Genomic DNA, 24,896 nt, shown 5'->3' with positions numbered 1-24,896 from the left:
TACACTGTGTTCAACCTTATTAACAATTTATATACGTACAGAGTTAAATGTTTGACAATATGAATAATTGTTGACTTATTGGTAGGTAGGTCAGTTTGAGTTTTGACATTTCAATATTATAATTTATAGCAAAACATTTTATTCTCTCCGTAGACAAGTACGTTTTTCTGTCTACGAATCGCTCTAATTAACGTTTGTTGTCAAGTATATTGTTAATGTCTATTTGAGACATCTTCTAATTTTATTACCATTTATAATCAATTACTAATTGTTTGTTCATTATCATTATGATATAGGTATATTTACTTTACATTAATGCGCAATCATTTGTATTCTTATAAAATGAAAAATAAAAATTGTCTAACGAGAGTTGATAATAAAGTTAATTTAAGTGAAAACAATCAACGGGATGTTTTAAACTTATTTTTGAACAGTTAAATAACTACTAAAATGAAGTCATTTAAGTTAATAGTGCATCAATCTAGTTTTAGCTGTAAGTATGATTTTATTATTAAATAAAAATTTTCTACTTAAATGATGGTATACTAAAATGTTTAAAAATACATTCAGCGGAAGATCTTATAATCAATCTAAAAGATTATCCTGGATTGAAGGAGAAAGATATAATTGAAATCTATCATCCAGAAAATGACTACCCTCGACTTCTTTTACAAGTTACTAAGGTGGATGCTCCGGGCCGAGGGAGAGGTACAAATGTTTTTTTAAATAATGTAGTGCTTGTGTAAAATATCCTAGGCAGACATGAAAACTTACTTCAATTATTCAACCTTTACTCATTCTAAAAGAGTAAAGGTTGAAAACCAATTTGCAACATGCAACAACATTTTATAAGTTAAATAATTATTCAATAAATACTAAATATTATACATACATTTTAAACAAATAATATATAGTCTTTTTGTAATATTTTTGATATTCTATTTAAAATATCCTTAGATACCATCAGCGTGGAACAAAGTATTGCCACAACATTTCAGCTGAGAACATTTGCTGATGTTTACGTGAATGTTGTAAATGTAGCAGATGTTGCACTGGACTCAGTGGAATTGACATTTAAAGATCAGTATTTGGGAAGATCAGAAATGTGGAGGCTGAAGAATCATTTAGTAAGTTTACAAACTTAAATACAGTCAATTAAGTATGTAAACCACAATACCAGTTTATAGAAAAAAATACACTACAGTATAACCATTTAATATTGTATTTCCCCAGATGTCTTGATTAGGGTATCAATAACCCAGGTTAATTTTAATCCACAAGTTTTATCTCATGCAATAATAAATATGTATTTTTTTTGTATAATAGGTAGTTAATTTGTAGAATATTATATCAGTGCAAGTATAATTAAGGGGGACTATTCTCTTCTATCCACATTAAAAAGCAAATCTTGCAGTAAGGTGGCGATTTATACATTCTTATTTTTTTAGGTAAGCACATGTGTCTACCTCAATAAAAAGATTGAGTACTGTGGTGGGGCAGTTAGATGTCAAGTATATGAAATGTGGTCTCAGGGTGACAGGGTCGCATGTGGAGTAATAACAGAAGACACTAAAATTGTATTCAGATCGTCCACATCTATGGTTTATCTTTTCATTCAAATGTCATCAGAAATGTGGGACTTTGACATCCACGGTGATCTGTACTTTGAGAAGGCTGTTAATGGGTTTCTTGCAGATCTTTTTACAAAATGGAAGGTATGTTTATAAATATAATAATGTTTTGTAATTGCATTTAATATGCAGCCACTAATGTTAGTTTTTTAATATTTCATATTAGAAAAATGGCAGTAACCATGAAGTGACCATTGTATTATTTTCAAGAACATTTTATAAAGCTAAAACTTTAGAAGAATTTCCACAGCACATGAAGGAATGCCTCCAAAAAGATTATAGAGGTAGATTTTATGAAGACTTTTATAGGTAAATTTAATATTTTTATTAATAATATTTTTTCATTTATTTTATATGAGAAAAGGATATATCTGACCTTTTTGGTAATTATAGTTCAAACTACTGAGCCATTAGCAATACTTGATATTGTTGTGTTCCGGTTTGAAGGGTGAGTGAGCCAGTGTAATTACAGGCACAAGGGACATAAAATCTTAGTTCCCAAGGTTGGTGGCGCATTGGATATGTAAGCGATGGTTGACATTTCTTACAATGCCAATGTCTAAGAGCGTTGGTGACCACTTACCATCAGGTGGCCCATATGCTCGTCCGCCTTCCTTTTCTATAAAAAAAAAAAAAAAATTTAGAGCCAAAAGAAATTATAGTGTTTTGTTTTTGTTGCCAATTTTGATTTTGAAACCTTTTAAGAGTGGCAGTTCAAAATGAGAGATACGAAGACTGGTCAAATGTATTGCTCCAATTGCGGAGGCTTTTTACAGACTATCAAAAGATAGTGTTGCAGTATCATGAAAGGCCCAATATGGAAATCCCGACAGCCATAAATTCTACGGCAGCTCAAGGAAATTTCCTTGAAGTTCTTAACATGAGTTTAAATGGTAAAATCTGAATATATATTTTTAAATAACTGATATAATTGCTATCTTTTCTCATTATGCTTACCATTTGCATTTTCAGTTTTTGAAAAACATTACTTGGATAGATGTTTCGATCGGACTGGCCAGCTCAGTGTTGTGATAACACCGGGTGTTGGCGTGTTTGAGGTGGATAGAGAATTGACAAATGTCACTAAACAGAGAATCATAGATAATGGAGTCGGCAGTGATCTTGTGTGTGTGGGTGAACAACCTTTGCATGCCGTTCCACTACTAAAATTCCACAACAAAGACAGCAATCTAAATTCTATAGATGATTATTCGATGCCACATTGGATTAACTTATCGTTTTACTCCACGAATAAAAAAGTTGCATACTCAAATTTTATACCAAGAATTAAATTACCGCCGAGGAAAAGTCAAGAACCACTGAAAAAGATGTATGAAGATGAATCGAAAGGGAAGTTAATAAAGGAGGATGATTATATGCACAATTCAATATTTGATTATGACGCATATGACGCTCAGGTGTTTCAGCTACCACCAGCCCACAGCACATGGTTAGTATTTGAAATAATTACTTGTATAATTTAATCATATTAATATTAACAATAAATAAGTTTTATATTATTTACTTATCTTAAAAACTTATCTAACTTAAAATGGTTCATGACATAATAGAATATTCCAAACTGCAAAGAATGCTCTAAAAAGTCTCGGTTTTGAAGAAAAATTAAACTAAACCATTGGTTATTCAAATAATGATATTTTTAATATTCCATTTTTTATTTACATAAAAAAATAACTTGTTAATTCAGTGTGCAGAGGGTCACTCGTACTAAGAAGACATCCGTTGCTGGCTTAGAAGGTATAAGCAGACGAAGTCCACCAGCTTCTACTATTCACCATAGGAAAATGTCCGATCCCGACATCCATCACAGTCTCGGTTCGGATATTCTAACGAGCAGTAAGTGTCATCTGGTTTCATCTCTTGCTGTAAATGATAATCAGCTTTGATTATCGCTAGTGTTAGTAAAAAAGATCGTATGCATTAATTGCTTACTTTAAAGAGAAGCAAAAAACTGTATATTTGCGTCTACAAAACCTGCAGCTAAAACATTCTACTTAATTAAATTACTAAATAATTTACATACAAACCTATACTTAGTTCAAAGGCAATCGTAGCAATATATGAAATATTAAATATTATATACCCATAGAAAAAGACATAAGATGAGCAAACATTTGATTTACATATTCTATGCGATTTGTAATGGGTCTGCTATATTATGCATTACAAACAAATAATACAACACTATTCCACTTAATTACTTATATCCACTTTAATTTTACTTCCAAAATTCAGATAGCAATTTCACCGATGTTCAAAAAGCAATTTTTTCACGAATCCATAGACTATTTAAGATGACGTCATATCAATTCAAGGTCTAATTTGTTTACCCTGTAGTTGCTAATAACGCTGTTTTGCCGTTCGGAATTTACGCTCAAACTAAATCGTTTGCATGCAATATATATTTTATAATTTCATATTCATAAATACTAAAAAAGTTTATTTTTATTTTTCAGGTAAACATGGGGTTAACGAGACGGGCAGTGACGCAACGGATTCGCCAATTTCAATAAACCGACTTTCCCCGCGGAGTTCTGTGTCCAATAAGCCGGTGATAAGGACTGGGCGGGCGCTCATCAACCCCTTCGACCCCTCCCACGTTACCGTCAAGCTAACGAGCAATCGGCGCCGTTGGACTCATATATTTCCTAAAGGTGAGTTGGAATGTCTTAAGTATATTTTAAAAAACGGTAAAATAATTATACCGAGACAAATCGGACCTCGGCTTTAATCCAGGTCGTACGGACCTAAGTTTTGAAAATTTCCAGTCATATTTTGTTAAGCTGTGGGGGGAAACAAGTTGGTTATATTATTTCTTTGATAATAAATTGTACATCTTGTTGCACCTGTACAGGTCCGACCGGCGTGTTAATCCAGCAGCACCATTATCAAGCGAGACCAGCTGGAGAGCCGGCTTCGCGACCGGACGTACACCGTTCTGAGAATAACAGTAGCAAGGAAAACGGCTCTACTATCAATAATAACCATTCTGTATTTCAAGTCGATGGTAAATACGAAACTATTTATATAATATAAAATCGGTGACATAAGTAACTATATATAAGTATAAGTAACGCAAAACGGCAGTACTTGGTATTGTTGTGTTCCGATTTGAAGGGTGAGTGAGCCAGTGTAATTACAGGCACAAGGGACATAACTTCTTAGTTCCCAAGGTTGATCGCGCATTGTGTAACCGATGGTTAACATTTCTTACAATGCCAATGTCTATGGGCGTTAGTGACCATTTACCATCAAGTGGCCCATATGCTCCTCCGTACTATTCTATAAAAAAAAAAAGTAACAGCCACAGCATAGTCTACGGTTAGTTTCTAATACCACTAAGTTTGTCAACATGCTTTTTCTCACGATACTCAAGATAAGAGTATAAACACAAACACATGAAAAACTTATTAGTAACTGTAAAGATTTGAACCCAAACTTTCGTTGGATTTAATTTAATTTCAGCTTTATCATTATTATTCTATACAAATTAGCGGAGACTATTCAGTATTCATATTTGCAATATGCATTTACGTCTTTATTAGCTAAACTGTATATAGATGATCTTCGCCGCGAAGTTCTCTGTGTAGATCTGTAAATATCATTTGTCGATTAACAAATCTAGCGTTCTGTAAGAAAATAAATAGGAACGTCACTAATGCCACGAAAATATAGCAAATTTTTATTTAATTTACGTAGTAATTGCACGAAATAAATCTTAATTACGAGTGACAGCAAATACTTAAGTTTGCAGTTCAATATTATTTTAATATTACATATGGCAACATTCTTTCAGGTAATGTAATGGGTCGCAAGCGTATGATAAGCGCTTCAGGAGCTTTAAGCATTATAGGGACTGCTTTAAGTACTCCTTCCACGACAAATAACGCCTCGCTTGCATTATTATGGGGCGCCACTGGAGAACAGGAGTGGACACCGGCCTTAACTACCGGTGATTATTGAATATAAATTATTTTATAGTATTCATTTTACTTGAACTGTTTTTTTTATACTATAAATCTGTTTCGGAGAAATTTAGTAGTATTTAAAGATATTATTATGTAAACGTCGAAAATTATTATATACTTTTTCAGTATTTATTATTAAATGGAATAAAACTTGTAATATAATTCGAATGATACTGTGATGTATGACTACGAGATATACACAAAAATTTGATTGAATTTCTTTAAAAGCCGGTTGGCGTGGTTGGTGGATGCTTGACTTTCACGCCGAAGGTTGTGGGTTCGATTCCCACCCAGGACAGATATTTGTGTCCATGAACATGTCTGTTTGTCCTGAGCCTGGGTGTAATTATCTATATAAGTATGTATTTACAAAAGAGAAATAGTATATCAGTTGTCTGGTTTCCATAGTACAAGCTCTGTACAAGCTTATTTTGGGGTCAGATGGCCGTGTGTAAAAAATGTCCCAGGATATTATTATTATTATTAAAAGATTTGGTGAATTTTGACCAAAGTACCATTATTGATAGTGGATATATTATATATTAGAGATATTGTCTTGTTGATATAGTTGATGAAGGAACGCCTCTTCATTCATAACTTATACTAAATTTTCATCTCATTTCTGATGTTTCATGATATCGTCGCATTGAAATCTCCAAATTCGGATCGAATGCGGCCCAAAGCGAACCGAGCTATAGGTTTGATATCCCATTCATTGGATTTGCATCAAGTAGTTTCCGCAAACCCTTTATGATTAAAAAAATAATCTATTTATTTTTGGGGAATCTTTTATCACTAATTGTAATCCGCTTCTTAGAATTTTAGCAGCAAATCCAATATGCTATTCGTATGGAACGTACTAGCCTGGTTAAATAGAAATAATGAGCTGGTATGCTCGATAGCAATAGGTCACAAGTTTAATTTCCTTACAGTTCCAAATAGCAAATAAAACCTCTTTTGAAAGTACCTTTTTAAGTAGCTACTGATAATTATTCTAATAATTTAACAGAATAGCATAGTGTTTAAACACTTTTTTTTTTTCTTAAATAAACTTGTGGTCAATCGCATTTGATTAGTAAACATGTGCTTAAAACAATGTGCCAATTAAAATAACACAAGTTATGCTTAATAAATAAATTCATGTATATGTATATTGATAATAAAGCATGTCACACCATTGTAATACTGAACCTACTCTTAATAAATGTTTATTCATGTAATAATTAAAACGTACTCTGTCTCTTTCCTTCCAATGGAATATGTCTTTGGATAAACTGAGACATGTTATACAATTAAATACTTTTAATAAACTTATTATATTTGGCCGTAACACAATGATTTTAATGATAAACGCTTTGGGCCTTTTTCGGTAGCATTCGAATATATGTTATTATTTTGTGTCATCGATTTATTAAAATACTTCATTATTCGAATATTTTTTTATAATCTGTTACTGCAATATCTTTATCAAAACGTCGCTCGACGTCTAGCTTATTAATTAGTAGTATTCTATTTTTAAATCATTGCTTTTCGTACTAACAGTCGCTTTAATATTCATTCAAGCTCAAAACTGTAATATTCTATATAATGTAATACAATAGACAATTCTTCAAAGATATTTTCTCTTTAGGCGTGGACTGGAAATCTCTGACTATACCAGCGTGCCTTCCTATAACGACGGATTATTTCCCGGACAAAAGATCATTGCAAAACGATTATCTAGTATCGGACTATAATTTGTTGCCGGACGATGTGAACGCGGATTTTGCTAAAAACAGGGCTATATACAAAGAGCCACTTACGACCATGGAAGTTTTCAAGGAGTTGGTTTCGCAGCGATTGGCGCAGGTGATCTTTTTTTTTATAGAATAGGAAGGCGGACGAGCATATGGGCCATCTGATGGTAAGTGGTCACCAAATGCCCTTAGACGATGGCATTGTAAGAAATGTCAACCATCGCTTACATAGCCAATGCGCCACCACCCTTGGGAACTAAGATGTTATATGCCTTGTGCCTGTGATTACTCTGGCTCACTCACCCTTCAAACCGGAACACAACAATAACAAGTACTGCTGTTTTGTGGTAGAATATCTGTTTAGTGGGTGGTACCTATCCAGACGAGCTTGCACAAAGCCCTACCACCAGTATCATCATTTGAATTACTATGATTAAATATAATTCGTTATTAAAATATATATATTAATTTTTTGGCTAAGGCTTTTTTGTATCCAATTAATACTCGAAGATGATAACGATTTTAACCTCTGTTCTTTAATTTTATTTATCTTTAATATAATGTATCTATATATCTACTCAATAACTACCCGTAGTTACCACCCATACAATAGTTATTCTACTGCTACTACTGCATACTGCAATGCTGCGTTCAGGTATGTAGGACGAGTTCTTACTCAATCTTTTTATAGGCACTAAGACATCTTTGTTCTATAATGGACGGCGCATTAACGGCTTATAACGTCTGATTAATATTTCTCGCAGTACTTATGTCTGAGCATACTAAAAGGCGGTGAAATATTTCCGACGCCTTCTCGTATATTAATTGGGAATTTTAATTTAATTAAACTTAGGAATAGAACAAGTAATATATATTGAAAACATTTGTTTTAAAGGTTTTATGGTATTCGCAGGGCTTCCAGTTAATCGTTGGAGTGAATGACAGCGAAGTAATCGAGTCGCACTGCCCGTCCACACACGCGCCGCCGCCGTCCAAGGTGGCGCCGCAGAGCAGCAAGCCCGCCCACGTGGCCAAACGGTACCTGCTGTCCATCGGTAGGATCTTCCACAAGCTCACTCTTGTCGGATCCACTATCACCGTCACGAGGTACAGGCCGAGGTGAGTTTGAATTTTGTTCGAGATTTTCATGAAAAACAAAAGGTTTTTTTTGTCAGTTTTCGAAAAATGACACCAGAACTTGTTGCGACTTCATATTGAAATAATATTTTAAAATGACAATTCAAAAGTGCATGTAGAAGCCTTTTTTGGTAGTGTATTGTAATTGAAGGGTAACGTGAACCGAGTATAAATTAAGTACATTCTTGAAAGAGGAAGAATTACAATTATGTGATTTTTTTCATTATTTGTCGAATGCACTAGATTACAGGAGAGAAGAAAACAAGGTAAATTTAAATATTTGCCAATAATATTAGTCCATTCGTTTGGGAACTACTACACAGATACACAGGTTAAACTTTCTTCAAAACAAAAACAAAATCTCCAGATATTGTCTATAGGATGTATGTGATAATTATTACATAATCATATTTTCTAAATTTTTCAGACATCCATATCCTCCTTTCAACATTCACTACAGATATCGTTTCCACGCCCCGAACCACGACACGTACGAAGTGTCCTGGGTCTCGTTCACGACTGAAAAGCTTGAGAACTACAACTGGAATTACATGGATCACTACATTTGCACGCGAGGCGATACCGACTTTGCACTTGTTGAGGTTGGTTTGCAATGTATACGTATACAAGGCGAAAGTACAAAGCCTTGTAAGCCAACAGAATAGAATAGAACCACCTTATCTTGACCCGTGGGTACAGTTTGAGATTTTTATCGTTTTGTCGTGACTCAATACAATCGATATTATTGTTTAAGAAATCAATTTAAGGTGGGAGACAACGAAGGTTTATTTTTAATGAGCTGTAAAAGTCAATCGTAAAAGTCAATCGTATATATGTAAGATATATTATATATGAGTAAGAGTGACCATTTCTTCTTAGGTGGTTGCTTATTTATTAAAACTAGATTAAAAATATATTATTTTATTATATAGATAAACAACAGGGGTACATAAAATAATTGTCATTTCTAGCCTCTCAAATATTGGCGGTTCCGTACCCTTCTCTTGCCGCTGATCAATCCAGCCACGAAGACGATCTTAGAAGACGAGTCGACCCACTGTGATATTTACCCAACACCAACACGCCAAGACTTGGACCATCTCACGGAAGGGTTTCTTAAAATGACAGAATCATATTTTAACAAAGTAAAAAGACCAAACAAGCAAAGGGTAAGTATTAAATGTAAACGCTTCAAGAAATTAAACATTAAATTGTCTTAAAAACAAAAGTAAATTGAAAAAAAAAATATGATAATGTAAATATTTTTGATATATTCGTAAAGTACTTAGCCATCTAACAAGTTTGGGCATGAAAATTAAAATGCACCCGAATGTACACGTAGATGTCAATAAAGCACTTGCATGCGTTTTAGTAAATAAAAGCACAACTTTGCAATTAATATGTACACATTTATAAATTATATTATAAACTCAAACATGAAATTTTAAGCTCGAAACGTTACAATTATTTTACTGTATGGCATGTCACAATGTTTATTTCAGACATGAGTTCAATTGCGATCAAAATTTTCCTTGTAATTTATTAATTAATTCCTTCACACAGCCGCAATACAAAATGAAACCCTCTTGTCTGCATGTGTAATTCATGTATTGTGTGTATTTTTATCTTTATTTGCATTCCCTGTATTCAATTTCCTGTTTGAGTAAACTTGCATGCACTAAATAATTAAAATGATCTAATACTTCTTGTTTTATAAAAATCTTATTATGTATAAAGTAGTAATTTGTATTGATAAAAATCAGATCGTTCAAGACGTCGATAATTTTACACATTTGCCACTAATACGCCTCAAAAGCCCGGGCCGTCAAACGATTTGTTGAATGTCCGATCTAACGGAGGCAACAAAAACCAACGCCGGCCCTACAAATTTGATTAGCCACAATTGTCAAATCAAACAATTCTTTAACAGAATAAAACGCGAATTTAACACTATATTTTTATTTTCTCAATATAAAACATTTTTTTACAAAATGCAGCTCATTACACGTGTCAGAAGTGATTTTTTTTTGAGTCACAAACGTTTTTTATGAAAACGTTGTAGTCAATTATGACTTTACATCGCACCGAAAAAGTTTCACTTCACAAATCGTAATTTCACTGAAAGTAGGGCCGGAGTTTAGTGGGGGATAGGCTCCAAGGAGGTTAGGAATACACCTCGGCTGCCGCAGGTGGCGACGACTTGCGGCTCTTCGGAGGCGGCCCTCACGAGGCGGCGGCACTCCACTTCCAACCTCACGCGGAACGCGCAGGTACACGGAACTCTAGCCCCACCACCGTGGTGATAACGTCTACACTCGCTTGCATCTCTGCTCCGGAAATACATTAAACTCCCGATTATCCGCGGAATTCGGCAACCGATAATCCAAAATAGGCTGTAAAAGGAAGAAAACCAAACAAAACACTAAAAAATTAATAGACAATAATTTTAACTTTCAATTTCATGTACCTTGTCTTGTCGAAGCAACTACAAAAAAAAAAAAAAGGAATTACTTTTTAATGTCATAAGGGAAACGCGAAAATACGCCAGCAGATGGTCGAGAGTTTACTGTATAATATAATTGATTTCTTGAACCGGGATCAGCAGACTGCAAATTTGTTATCCTCAAGTCGGAAAATATTTCAGCTGATTTATTAATAGGTTATACGATTCGTTGGCTTTAAATTCAATTTGTAAAAAATGAAGAGGCATTTTTTATTATGACCACAGATAAGACCAGAGATGCTAGAGTTGGATAAATTGATATAATCAAAGAATAAAGACGGTTTTTAATAGATTAGGCGACAATTAATTTGAACGCTTTGTTTAGACAGACACTCATAATGTAGCTATAGTAGGACACTTACGAAGCTACAGCCTTAATATTTAAATAATAATATTTGGTTTGCACATCGAGTCTTAGTTTATATTTGTTTGTTTTTTCATTTTCACAATCACCATTAATTTTGTTTTTTTTTTTTATTCAATATGTACTAAGGTGTTAAACCTTCGAAATTTAATTTTATTCTGGTTTTTTTTTTCGATAACCAGTAAAAGATTATTTCATAGAAAACACTATTATACATGTATCAATAATTTCATGTTTTGTTTTGTCTCACACTTATTTTATATTTTGTCAACTCAAAACGTTAGTTATATTTGGATGTTAGGGTTTTAAAAACACATTGTAACAATCGGTTGGTTTGGAATTTGCCATAAGCTTTAATATTATAACTATTATTAACAATTTTTAAGCCATAGTGTGTAGTTGACAAAGTAATAGCACATACTGAGGTCGCACCATAAATCCTTACAAATAAAAGTAGCAAGCACATTGAGTTGACACCATAATCATAGTAACCTATGGCTTTTCATACCATAATTTTTAAGTAATTAGATTGTATGTTATATGCGTACATGTAGCACTGCTTATAAAATCACGTAAAGCGATGCACGTACTGCTCCATAAAATGTAATTACGTTGGCTGGCTTCTTTTGTTTATTTAATGATTGAGTTCTCTTAGATCAGTAAAAAAACTGTTTTTGAGACGGTACCTTATTAAGAGAAATAATTTTTTATTACGTCTACTGTTATAGATTCTTCTCCGTCTTAAAAGCAGTTGTATTTAGTACGTGTTTGATTAGAAGGTATATATATAAAAGTATGCTATGCAAATAATGGTAATTATTTTGTGACTGGATGATTGGGATTTTTATCTGAAAATTGACTTATGGATAAACATTTTTCATTATTTACATTTATGAATAAAACCGGATTTTTAATTTTGTATCGATTTTCAAGTTATATTTTCGGATAATAATTCTGTTTCAACCGGTAAATATCTTGACATTTGAGCAGAAGTTACTATCAGCCGATTCAGTCGGCCTTTTCGAGACAATATTTTGTTATATGTAAGTTTATGCGCATGTATTCCCGCGCTGCTCTGAAAAATGTTTAAGATATTTGCCGGTGTATGTATATATTTGTACGTAGTGTTGTAACGTTAACGTGCGTGTGGTGCAGCAGGGCGGAGTGTCCAGCTCTCCGTTCAGAGAGCGCGTCGGCAGCACACGGCTACCCGACCGCCCGCGGCTTCGGATCGAAGCCATGTCAGTATTCGTCTACATGAAACGCTTTGTGATTCAAATGACAATGCCAGAATCAAATTTTAATCTAGTTTTAACGCCCCATTTATACATAAAAATACCGCACCCTACCTTTCTGTTTTAGTGAATATTGTTAGAAACAAAAAAACTAATGGTTTAATAGGACCTTAAATCTTAGATTTTTGTAAGGTTTCTATTTCATCCAACTACACCTTTCACAACATTAGATAATATCATCATTACCAATTTTCAAAGAAATAGTTCGAATTACTCCAGTTACACAAGCATTCAAATTAAACTTAGTAAAATATAAAAACGATTAGTCAATGCCTTGTTAGATGGCAATGTAACAATGAAAAAAACTCAATCATTTTGGTTCAAACTGTTAACAATTATTAAATTGTATTATCGCATTAAATATTCACATAAGTATTTCGTAAATATTGAATCGTGATCTAGCATTGTCGTTGAATCATTGTATCTCAGTCTTCTATTTAAGCACACACTCTTCATTTCGAAACCGATGTACCATCGAACATCAATGTAAAGTTGTGATAACCCTATTACCCGCAAAAGTTAATTTAGATCAGGGGCCAAATCTACTAATATATAACGATACGTTCCCGATTCAATTCCAATCTCTGTTACTATTGTATACCGTTGTGTCAAAACAAAACTTAATTGCTAACTTTTATACCAATAGTCGATACGCTTCGATTCGATTGCGATAAAGTGACAATTCAGAGTAGAATTGAACCCAGAGCGGAATGCGCGCTACCCTCCTTTTTTTAACGCTGGAAAAACGCATTACGCATTTCCCCCACGGGAACGGTGGGGGTATGTGGGGCTCGCCGCTGTCCAAGGCGCCGAGTGCGCCCCGAACATCGGAATACCCACTAAAAAACCAGCGGTACCCTTTCCGTCTTAGCGAGGAGCGCCACGGGATCGCTTCCGCATGCTACCGTGGCGCGCGCGCTACCCTCCTACCCAAACACCGCGCTGTTACCGTTCTCGCATCGATGCGTTTGTTAGCAAACGTGCGCTTCCGCAATCCAAGTCACCAGTTAACTCTTGCGGGTTGTATTGTGTATTTGAGTTGTATATTACCGGTGAAATTCTTGACTGGTAAAGTTCTGTAGTAAGTACCAGGTTTGCTTGCTTTTCTGCATGGCGTAGGGGTTTTTAGTTGGTTTTTTTATTGATCATTTTACTTATTCCATATCATTAAACATTAAAATCCCTTATAAATCATTAACGAAATCTCTGGCCTGTTAAAAGTACCAAAGTACATTTTTGAGTAAAACTAGAATCACATTTTGCCATATGGCGAAGAATTTAAAAAACAATAAATTTATTCGTGCTAATAGAAACAATCAACATTCGTTCATTGTTTCTATTCGAATTACTAAAAGAAAGGGTTATTGATATAATCCCTTTTAGTACCAGGCCACAATATTAATTTTTATAGTTATTTTTTATAATTTAGACTTCAATATAAAAAGGAAAATCATGAGTTTTTCTAAAATACTTCATTGTAATTCTTAATATATTTTAAAGTTTCCTATCTTTTAAAAGACGCTTGTTCGATTACCTTAGATGCTTCTTATTTTTCTGCTTATTGACTCTTTCATTGCAGCAAATATCACCCAGTAAATCTCTAAATTATAGTCAATGGATCAAGTAAGTAAACTATCAGCTTTCATCATTCATCTAATTGCGGAGTAACTGAAGTTTTTTTGATACTTAACATATTACTGGTGGTAAAACTTTGTGCAAGCTCGTCTGGGTAGGTACCACCTACTCATCAGATATTCTACCGCAAAACAGCAGTACTTGGTATCATTGTGTTCCGGTTTGAAGGGTGAGTGAGACAGTGTAATTACAGGCACAAGGGACATAACATCTTAGTTCCCAAGGTTGGTGGCGCATTGGCGATGTAAGCGATGGTTAACATTTCTTATAATGCCAATGTCTATGGGCGTTGGTGACCACTTACCATCAGGTGGCCCATATGCTCGTCCGCCTTCCTATTCTATAAAAAAAAGTTACTTATAAACGTCGTTTAAAAGCTGATTAGTTAAATAATGCTGTCTCGTTTCGAATGTCAAATTAATGATGATGGAAAGAGAGAGAACGGTGTTTAACTAAACACCCGCTTATGTCTATATGTCTGTTAATGTTTATTACGTCACCAATATATATTACCCTAACGCTCGGGTCCTATATTTATTGAATCGTTATTGTATATCAACAACCGATCGGTTTGAGTAATGCGACATGCAATAACAAAACTTACAAAGCGTTTTTTATTAAGATGCTTTTGAATTATGCCTCTTACACAATTCTACTACCCGTAAGTAAAACTAATCGTTTTTTGAATATAGTAAACGGGCTTATAGTGTCAAATAAAACTTCAGATACTCTAAAATTATCAACATTTTAAGTTTTCCTATTTTTCTTTCTTCATAATAAGTTTTATTTTCTTGTGAGGCTTTAGCAAATGGTAATTTATTTATTTAAATATATACACGATCATCAACACCTTTTCCTTACATATTTGAATACTTTAATAAAAACTTTCAGAGCGGCAGCAAAGACTGTTCTAGAAAGATCGCAATCCCAGTCCGGCGAATGCGATGACACATACGACGACGGGTTAGTAGTTTTTGTTGTAATTTTTTTTATATTTTTTTATCAATTAAAAAGCGGAGATGGCTCAGCGGTAAGACCGCGTGAATCTTAACCGATGATCGTGGGTTCAAACCCAGGCAAGTACCACTGAATTTTCATGTGCTTAATTTGTGATTATAATTCATCTCGTGCTTTACGGTGAAGGAAAACATCATGAGGAAACCTGCATGTGTCTAATTTCACTGAAATTCTGCCACATGTGTATTCCACCAACCCGCACTGGAGCAGCGTGGTGGAATAAGCTCCAAACCTTCTCCTCAAAAAAAGGGAGAGGAGACCTTTAGCCCAGCGGTGGGACATTCACAGGCTGTAACTTTACTTTTAACAATTTACGGAACCCAAATGATTTTTCCTGTTTCAGAGTTATAGAACCAAAGTTGAAAGCGAATGCAACACTGTTAGAAGTCATTGATCGAATGCGTCACCCAAGTTTAGGCGTAGGGTTTCTCCAACAGACCGTTAGTTTGCCTTCGCATACGTTTGTCTCAATTTATGCAATCCACTGGCTTCAGGCCAATATGGAAAACATGACGTACGAAAAGGCGACAAGCTGTATGGAGGTATAGTTCCATACCGATTCATATCAAATAATATTATTTTAAAACAACGTAATATAATTTATGTGTATTTTCAGAGACTGCTCCGCGATAAAATGATTTGCCACGCGTCCGGTGATACTCTAAAACGGTACATTGTCGGTTATTATATGTACCACATACTTCCGCAAAAGAAAGACAAGGGTGAGCCTTTACATAAACTAGATTCATCTCAATATTGGTGACGATTCGGTCATGATTACTCACTCTACTTTTTAATCACACGCGCGAAAAAGAGATAGCAACTTTCTTAGTTCTGTCAATTTACATTGGGATTTGGTAAAAAGGTATTAATTTGGTTTGTCAAATTAAATTCTTATTAGGCGAGCAAGAGATGGCAATGTTTTGAGTCCTGTCAAATAATGTTGAGATTGTGTACAATTCGCATGATTTTTTTCATTAATAATTGATTTATTTAATTAAAGAACAAACGGACTACGTGAAACCGTTGGGGGATTTGCAAAGCTTTGAAAACGAATGGATGGAGGTAGAAGTTTTAGGGCCTCGGTCGCCCTTGTTGACGTCTGAAACGGGCGCTATCGATATATCTGGGAACAGCACTACGACCGATGACTCTGGAATGCCTGCGTTTCTTTGCGACAATATCGACCCTAATTATATGCATATGGAGAATGATGATTGTAAGACATAATTGAATTTATTATAAAAAAATTGTTCGACATAGATGTCAAATAATAATAGCTACGGTATTTTCAATGTTAATTTTAATATCTACATATTAATTTTAACATGACGTGCTTAGAAATTATTAACCATAAATAACATAAATCCGATTTTTATCACAGTTTGACCTTTTACATATTCCAATTAACAAAGAGGTCAAAAAGGTCATATGAGTCAACTAACAAGTTTCTTAGTAAAATGTATTTATAATTCAATCGATACTATCTTCACCTTTTTGTATTGACTGTTTGACTTCATATTTAAAACAAAATATAATGAGACCCTTTTTTGAGACTGTAGTCCAATTTTTCAATCGCCAGTAATAATAATTCAAATCAAAAGAACAACAAATCAAAAAATTATACCTAATATTGAAGTAAACTTGCAATTGGAGAACTGAGCCTCATAGTAATTATTGAAAAAAGTTGAAGACAATAAAAATAAAATATATCTATACCCTGTCCATTAATTCAGGTTTTGACAGTTACAACTGTGTGCATACTGCGAGTGTTTTTATTCATTCGAAAGCGTTGACGTTAACTACGAATTGTATGCAATTCATTTATTGTCACTAAACGGAGCTGTTTTCATTCCATACAATTCGTTTAAGTCAACTCTATCGAATAGGCGAGTAAAAAAACTCGCTCCAGACACACCGAGTGCGGTAACGAAATATTTTGATTATCGATTCGATTATTGACCCTTTTATTACCAGTTCTGGAAAAATATATATCGACATTAATACATTTAGGCGAAGACGCGTCATCAAACGCCAATTTCATGATGGAAGACGACGAATGATATATATTTACTGTAATAGAACTTAATTTTCGATGTTCGAAACCCACAATTTAACGTAATTGACTACTCACAATGGACAGGAGGCCTTAGCCCAGCTGTGGGACATTAACAGGCTGCTAGTGTATATATAAAGTATATAGGTATTTAGGATTGTTCAATTTAAATATTTTATTGATATTTGAATGGGAAGTTTTTTCCTATACAAATTTACCTATAAACAGATGACTATCCTATTTAAAAAATATAAAAGGATACATTTACGTTATTATGTATGTAAGAAGTCATAAATAGGAATATTGAATAAAATTATTAATTAATATTTGTTAATACACATTTTAAAGTTCTAAGGCAAACCAAAAAGTGAATAACCAAATGGACAGGGTATAATAGCAATTTTTCATGAATTGTTTTAAAGGAAACTCATAAGATATAGTTTTGATGTATTTAACAATATATCTACAATTTTAGTGCCATTGTATAAAAACACTCATCTCGATATAGACGTGAACAATAAGAGTGATCGAATAGAGTGGGGCCACGCGCGCTACCAAGCGACCTTCAGACCAGACCAAGCGTTTGAAATGTGCATCCAATGGGCTATCGCAAGCGGGAATATAGTTGCTGAGTTGGTAAATATACCTACATAAATATCTTTATCAAAAGAAAAATATGTACGTCTATAATCTTTTAGTTAAATATATTTTTTTTAGGATTAAAATCGGATTAATCCACCATTGGTGTGATGTATTGTGAAAAAAAAAGTTTTATTTATATCTGTATTATATGTCTATGACAATTTCTTTTTTTTTGCATTTTCGCGCCCCTTGCTACCTGGCGTCTAGAACGATTGCTCCTCTCCCTCTACCCCAGAGCTGGAGCTGGATATATATATATACATCATATCATATTATATATAAAAAATTACATATTTTACCGTATTCACGTGATTATATGCGATGTGCCTTTATTCGGTTAATACCTCGTATTTAAATAACATGTGTCATTTAGATAATTGGTTGGGCTCGCAAAGCACCAAGTTGTCGCCTGCAAATGGTCCCAATCCCAGCGGATCCACTAGCTTTGCCCTTCACTGAGAAGTCAGATCCCTTAAGAGGTCCTATATATGTGCCTTTAAATGAAGAACCACTGTTAAGGGGCAAAACGGCACTGTTTGAAGGTAACAATAAAATAAATCGATATTCTTATCGTCAGAATCAAATTAAAAAAAAAAAAAGAATAGCTAAGTCACGTGACATTAAAGTTATCGCAATGTAAGTTGACGTAGGTCGTGAAGAATTTCTTTTTTTTTTTTTTGTTACAATAATTTTTTAATAAACTATGTTCTGAAACTTAGATTATTATCCGGTCCGGTTATAAACATGCATGCACGATAGTTACATAAAAATACATTAAAGGCACACAACACGTCTGTGGCGATATAAAAAAATAAATAAAAATATTCTATGTTAATGGAATGATGTGATCTGACGCTGAAACCGTAGTATCAAAATTAAGATTATTTTCAATCGTGAGAGGATTTGGTCTAAGTTTGTCTGACGATGAGTTGGTACCACTCAGTCATCACTTGTTCGTTCGTCAAACAGCAGAACTCTGTGTTACTGATTTTTTAAGGACTTGAAGATGGGTGAGTTAGCCAGTGTAATTACAGACTCATGACACATAGCATTTTAATTATAATAGCTGGCGGCGCATTGACTTTATAAAGAACAGTTAATATTTCTCAGTGCAATGTTAACGAGCTGACTATCAAGTTAACTTAACCATTCGTGAGCAACGAGTGTAATTATTTTTATGACAGGTTTCCCAGAAGATACGTGGCTCGAAAGATTATTCCTTTTCCAAGAAGCGATAGTCGGCCGTTTCGGTTTCATCAAATGCACGGTAGAGAGTACGTCGCACGCCGCGGGTGTCGGCGATCATCTCTACGTTCACGTAACTGGGAATATGTTCATACTCATCCCCACGACGGTCAAGTCGGAACAAAAGGGCCTCAAAGCGAAGCCGGTCAACAAGCCGCTCAACTCCAGTAGGTAAGTATTTGAAAATATATCCTGAGATTTTCTCTACTAACGCTCCTAACGTCCTATTCTATATGCACGACATTTAAATATACTGTGCGTGTGTAAGAGAATGAGATACATATAAAGACAGATTTACAGATTTACGGACTATTACTAACTGCTAATCATCAAAAAAATATTTAAAGTTTTGAGATGAAAAACAATCATATATTGTCTAAACAACTGCCTTACGACATATTGTGAGTGAACACAAAATAAAACCGTATATACAAACGTTTTCTCTAATTGCAATTCTTCGTAGTAAAAACTGACCTTCGCAACAAAATACTACTGCGCGACGATGACGTTTCGTACCGCCGCCTAGTGACGTCGGCTGTAATCGTCTAAACCAGATGTTTCCTAGGCCACAGTAGACAACTGGATCACTTTTTTTATGTAAAAAATATAGTGATTTAACAAGTAATGGTATTAGAAATGGAAATCAAAAAAGTTGGCCGTGCACACGTGACACTCTAATGCTAAAGAAAGCACGTAACGTCCGAGTACGTTAAGATCATTCTCCGGTCGTGTGCGATGGCCACCTCATCGGAACTCAGATTGAGGGAATACCGAGAGCACTTCAGTTGGTGCAATTATATTCGCACAATTAGTTCTTTGAATAAAGAAATAAAGTTCTTTGATATTGCCATCGGCGAAAATGATCTGGAGAGCTTCGTTTCATATTACTCATAATCCGATTACATCTGAATCAGCATATCGATTAAATTTTTATAAAATATATATTTTTAAATTCAAAATATTTATATCTAGCGAAGTGGAAATTCTACTCGCCATCTAAGTAGAATTTAATTAAATACTTTTTCATATTATTAAATAAACATTTCAATAAATATACGTAATAGTCGTCCTGACGTTGAGTGTGGGTTTGTTTGTGGAAAAACCTTAACAAGAAATAATTTAATTTATTTTTGGGGGCCACATTCCTATTAATACAGCTTTAAAAACTTCGTCAAAAGAATAACCTCAATGTAACGTTGAACATAACGCAATGCAGTATACCAAGTTCATTGATCTCTTCCAAAGACTACGATCGTTCGACGATCGTCGCCGCCGTTCAATGAACTTTAAAAACGGCAATGGCCAATGTTTCGTCGTTGTAACTCTCAATAACAAAATAGATTCATCAATCAATATTAAATAAAAAATGAATAAATATTGTGAAATCGACGAGTAGAAATTTAAAATACTTGATATTTTTAATATCAGGTTTTATAAATGAATCACACTTCTCTGAATTTGACTAACACGCACCATTATTTTTTCTAGAATAATTTGTAAACCAGTTTCCGTTAGACTTAAATGTTTATATTGATTTAGTAATTTTTCACTACAGATATCCTGTTCACGAGGCTGCTCCTAGTCCACACGAGGGTTACATAACTCGACACGTCAGTGGAAAAAATAAAGATGATTATGATAATAGTCGCCGGGTAAAGCCTAATTATTATTTTTTAAAGTTAATTGATCTAATAAAATTAAATACATATACAGAATGGTACTCCACAGAACGGACCGAACACACAATATTTCATACAAAGATATACTTACATACCGGCCATACACATGTATGGCCATAATTGCATACCTAATATTTTATTATTATTATTTTTAATCGTATAAACTAACATACCGGATGTTAGGATTAACTAGTGTTCATCTCATGGTCAAAGTTAGACCAGAATTATTAATCAACGTTTGAGAAAAACGTCATTATCAATTTGTATGTTTCGAACAATTTTTTTTCTACTTTTATTTACGAAAATATTTCATGATAACTACAGCTCACCAAAAGCTATGAAAGAAAATAAAAGAAAAACAATTAAAAAATGGAGGAGAAAAAAATAGTGAACAGTTTTGTCTTTGCCTATTTTATTAGTAGGTGTAAAAATATTACTTAACGGAAATAAATTTTCAACATTGACCTATTTCAAAAATATTATAATATAATAGTACATTAAAATATATTGTGAATTTGTGGCAGTGAAGCTAATAACGGGTTGCTTGTTATCATTACCTTATAAGTTGTACCTTGTTAGCTATAGTTGTGGTGACCTACTTTGGTTAACAAGTTAATTTTTTCAAGAGTTGTTATAAAGCAAAAATTAATTAATTATTGAACGAAAAAAAACGACAAATTGGACATATTATATTTTTAAAAATTAATTTAATAATCATTGAATTATTTATTTCGTTTAATCTTAAAGTAATTCATAATTTATTTTTTATTTTCAGATGGGATTCTTGTGGTCTTGGAATCATATGATATCTAAAAAGTGGAAATGGTCTCAGACTCCAGCAACTGGAGATGAGTGCTTCCAGATGCGAATGTTACGTGACTTTAAGCATTTTTGTGCTAATAATGAACAGCGGTTGAGCCAATTCTGGGATCAGTGCTGGGAAGTACGGGAGAAAGCAAAAGGAATTAAATGTTTTTAATTTTTCTTATATAACTCTATTAAATTAATTCTAATAAATTGTTAATATATATATCACTGGATTTTTTTTGTATGTTTAATGTCCAAACAAACTATTAATTCAGATATAATTAAAATAGCACCATATCTAAATTATTTAATTTTAAATGAAAATATTTTTTCAACTTCTTAGAAAGTGTAACTATGTATTCATACATATAACTCAGTCACTTTAATTCATTCATTAATTAATAATTATATCTGACATTTATATTATAAAATCATTTTGACGAACATGTACCGGTCTGGTTAACGTAAAACTATTAAAACAGAAAGCTATTACCATTAATTATCAAACAAATAACAAATGTGTGAATAACAAAGAATGACATTGTTAGTCATCATTTAATTAAAACCTTCTATAATTAGCAAAGTTAGTTACATTGATCTAATAAACCATAGTTGACATTCAAAGCAAGTTTGACAGTGCACTTTTAAGAAACCACAATGTTTGTAAATAAAAAAATATTGTTAAACTTGGAGAATTTATTGCTTTACACAAAATATAAAAAATAAGGGTTAACAAAATATGTCATTTTGTTGCATTTCACATCTATGAAGAGATTCATTCTGTTCATATTTTCTGTAATAATAATTTATACTATAAAATTTGAGTGTCTTTCCAAGGCACAATTTTGAAGGGACAAATATTATAAATGATCTCCTCACAGACATTACACTTAATCTTACCATACCCTAACATCAGTCATTACACTTATCACATCAATCCAATTTCATTGAGGTAAAGTGATTTTACTAAAATTATAGAATATATTGATATTCTGTTATGGAAATGTATCAAATTTAACTTCATACTCCTTATGAATAGCTTATCATATATATTAGTTAAGAGTTATTTGCAAAACATAACAAATGACAATTGCTTGAAAAATATGTATAAAAGGAAAAGTTAATCTCATAACATGCTTAGCCCAATGAAACAAAATTAAACTTATTATATTAAATGTAACAAATATTAAACAAAGCACAAAATCCCAACTCTATAGTTTTATAATAGAGGTGAGCTGTAGGAAAAATTATACATATAAATATGATTTAGTGACTGTTATATAACACTGAAAATAATAATTTGAGCCTGGTAGTGATATGTACTTAATGTTTACATAATTAGAAAAATGTTAAAGAATATTATTTGTTCTTACATTAATATAAAAGATAGGTAATCTAAAAGTGTTTGAGATCAAACTTTTATATTAACTTCTTTTATATTTTCTAAATATTTTATTTTAAAATGGCAGCATTCTTAAGTACTTACTTATTTGCAATAGTAAATTGTTAGCAACTATTAAATATTTTTTTTAAAGATTTTGTGCGTGCATTATGTATTATAAATACATACTATATTTGAGCACAAATATGTATTAAACCGACCAAAAACTGTCAATAAATTGCAATATTTATTATTATTTTAAATTTGAAATAAATCCTTAGATATCTTAATCTTAATTGATAAAAATGCAGCTAAGAGTTTGATTATAAGCAAACACAATAAGATTAATAAAAAATGGACATAGAAAATGTAATAAAATTAAGACAAATATTGTTATGAAGAAGAAAAACATAATTAAGGCAGGGAACAATTGCAATTCACAACAATTAATTTTCGAAATAAAATAAATGCTATAAAAGTTTAATCTAATAAGTTAAAAGAGAACCATAAAGGATTCCTAAAATCACACTAATACTGGTACTAACAAGATACAATAAAGTGCTATTATTTTTGGTAGATTATTGTTTTTTGCCAAATACAAGTAGTCTTGTGAGCATGCTCGTGATACAAGGCACTTGTTTCTGTTGATGCATGGTTAACATATCCGGTGTGTTTGATTCAAAATCAAGTGCTACCTTTTGTGCTACAAATGTTAACAATGTCAATATATCCCTTTCAGTACCTGAATAGCGGAGCTCTTCACAGAGGGCTTGCATGAACCAAGAGCCACGAGTGGTATTTCTCCATGAATAATAACCAGGGACTGTAGAAAACACAATCAAAAAGTCAGCATGTGTTGGAATTCTGTATGATGCACTAGATGATCCATCTGTTTCAGTTCTATTAGACAGTGTAATTCCTCCATCTAGTTTATCGCCCTGGCAGGCTTGAATGAAAAAAAGTTTTGGTTTTCCTGCCAATGTTGGACATTTATCAGCTGTGAAATAGTACCATAGGTTATCTGCTTTGTAGTGAGTATCTTTTGCGTACAACATTCCCATTTCCCCATGAGTCAGCACCGAGATAAATAAGCAGTCATTGTCAGTGTGATCCATTTCAGCTGTTTGTTGTAAATATTTGTTCACATCACCAGACTTAAGATTGTGCAGTATGGTAACACGGAACCCTAAGTTTTTCAGTACTTTTGATAAGTTATCACTATCGACGTTTGTTCCTGTGCGTGATTTTAAGCTGTGAATATCGAAATGCTCATGATTAAATATGATTGCCATTCCACGATTCTTATGGTTCATATTATAAAACGGTGCATTCCTATCTACGGGCATTCTGGCGTAGCGACGTGCTGATGAAGAGTCATGACTTCCCCATGCGTCGCCTTCGTCTCCACTTCCATTAGGTCTTTGTTCTGCTTCATTTTCAACAGTGCCATTATCATGTGTGTTTAAATCCGACATTTTAACAGCCTTTTCGATGAAAAAAATACCACTTTATTTAAGAATAAACGAAGGCTAACTAAAATCGTTGTCCGTTACTATTCCAAGAGCGTTCGTCTTTATTTGAAAGAAAAAAACACATTACATCAGTGATCAGACAACGAAACCATTTAAGCTTTTTGTACTGTGTATCTATGTACTCTGTGACTACTATGCTACAGATATCAGACCGATTTAACCACAAACTTGAGAATTTCTATTATTATCTTTATTGGAAGTTTTTAATATACTCTTTGGTCTAGTAGCAGTAAAAAAGTATAAACCA

General features: G+C 33.2%; 2 protein-coding genes across 10 annotated transcripts; one reads left to right on the top strand and one right to left on the bottom strand.

Annotated features, from left to right (window-relative positions):
• Positions 1-103: 103 nt before the first annotated feature.
• LOC126769935 (GATOR complex protein Iml1) lies at positions 104-21,959 on the top strand. Of its 8 annotated transcripts, none has more exons than XM_050488943.1 (27): positions 104-493; positions 571-708; positions 958-1,127; positions 1,449-1,715; positions 1,798-1,940; positions 2,337-2,524; positions 2,604-3,081; positions 3,340-3,488; positions 4,109-4,306; positions 4,507-4,659; positions 5,449-5,604; positions 6,304-6,318; positions 7,251-7,468; positions 8,270-8,475; positions 8,921-9,095; positions 9,465-9,662; positions 10,683-10,763; positions 12,516-12,601; positions 15,182-15,253; positions 15,651-15,849; positions 15,924-16,029; positions 16,311-16,526; positions 17,872-17,999; positions 18,379-18,547; positions 19,190-19,421; positions 20,806-20,902; positions 21,705-21,959. In XM_050488943.1, the coding sequence occupies exons 1-27, from the start codon at positions 451-453 to the stop codon at positions 21,906-21,908; spliced, it is 4,485 nt and encodes a 1,494-aa protein (XP_050344900.1). In that variant the 5' UTR covers positions 104-450; the 3' UTR covers positions 21,909-21,959. The 8 variants fall into 8 exon arrangements, with proteins under 8 accessions (XP_050344900.1, XP_050344901.1, XP_050344897.1 ...); XM_050488944.1 differs by lacking the exon at positions 12,516-12,601 and adding an exon at positions 14,235-14,278 and having other exon boundaries at positions 105-493; positions 17,839-17,999; XM_050488940.1 differs by having other exon boundaries at positions 105-493; positions 12,519-12,601; positions 17,839-17,999.
• LOC126770056 (caspase-1-like) lies at positions 9,399-24,795 on the bottom strand. Of its 2 annotated transcripts, XM_050489201.1 has the most exons (2): positions 23,860-24,795; positions 9,399-9,608 (listed from the first exon to the last, which is right to left on the bottom strand). In XM_050489201.1, exons 1-2 carry the CDS (start codon positions 24,590-24,592, stop codon positions 9,595-9,597), a joined length of 747 nt encoding a protein of 248 aa, XP_050345158.1. In that variant the 5' UTR covers positions 24,593-24,795; the 3' UTR covers positions 9,399-9,594. The 2 variants fall into 2 exon arrangements, with proteins under 2 accessions (XP_050345158.1, XP_050345157.1); XM_050489200.1 differs by lacking the exon at positions 9,399-9,608 and having other exon boundaries at positions 23,584-24,795.
• Between the last annotated feature and the right edge of the window lie 101 nt (positions 24,796-24,896).

This window comes from Nymphalis io, chromosome 8 (assembly GCF_905147045.1).
Source record: "Nymphalis io chromosome 8, ilAglIoxx1.1, whole genome shotgun sequence".
NCBI lineage: Eukaryota > Metazoa > Arthropoda > Insecta > Lepidoptera > Nymphalidae > Nymphalis > Nymphalis io.
Note: the sequence above shows the minus strand (reverse complement) of the source record. Positions and strands in the feature narration are given on the sequence as shown.

What these genes read in the sequence shown, in the direction of transcription:
- LOC126770056 (XM_050489200.1), bottom strand. Translation starts at nt 24,592, where the DNA reads ATGTCGGATTTAAACACACATGATAATGGCACTGTTGAAAATGAAGCA.
- LOC126769935 (XM_050488939.1), top strand. Translation starts at nt 451, where the DNA reads ATGAAGTCATTTAAGTTAATAGTGCATCAATCTAGTTTTAGCT. An exon ending in CGGCTTCGGATCGAAGCCAT is followed by an intron (nt 12,602 to 15,181) that starts GTCAGTATTCGT and finishes AAAAACTTTCAG; the next exon opens with AGCGGCAGCAAAGACTGTTC. An exon ending in AAGCCGCTCAACTCCAGTAG is followed by an intron (nt 19,422 to 20,805) that starts GTAAGTATTTGA and finishes TTTTCACTACAG; the next exon opens with ATATCCTGTTCACGAGGCTG.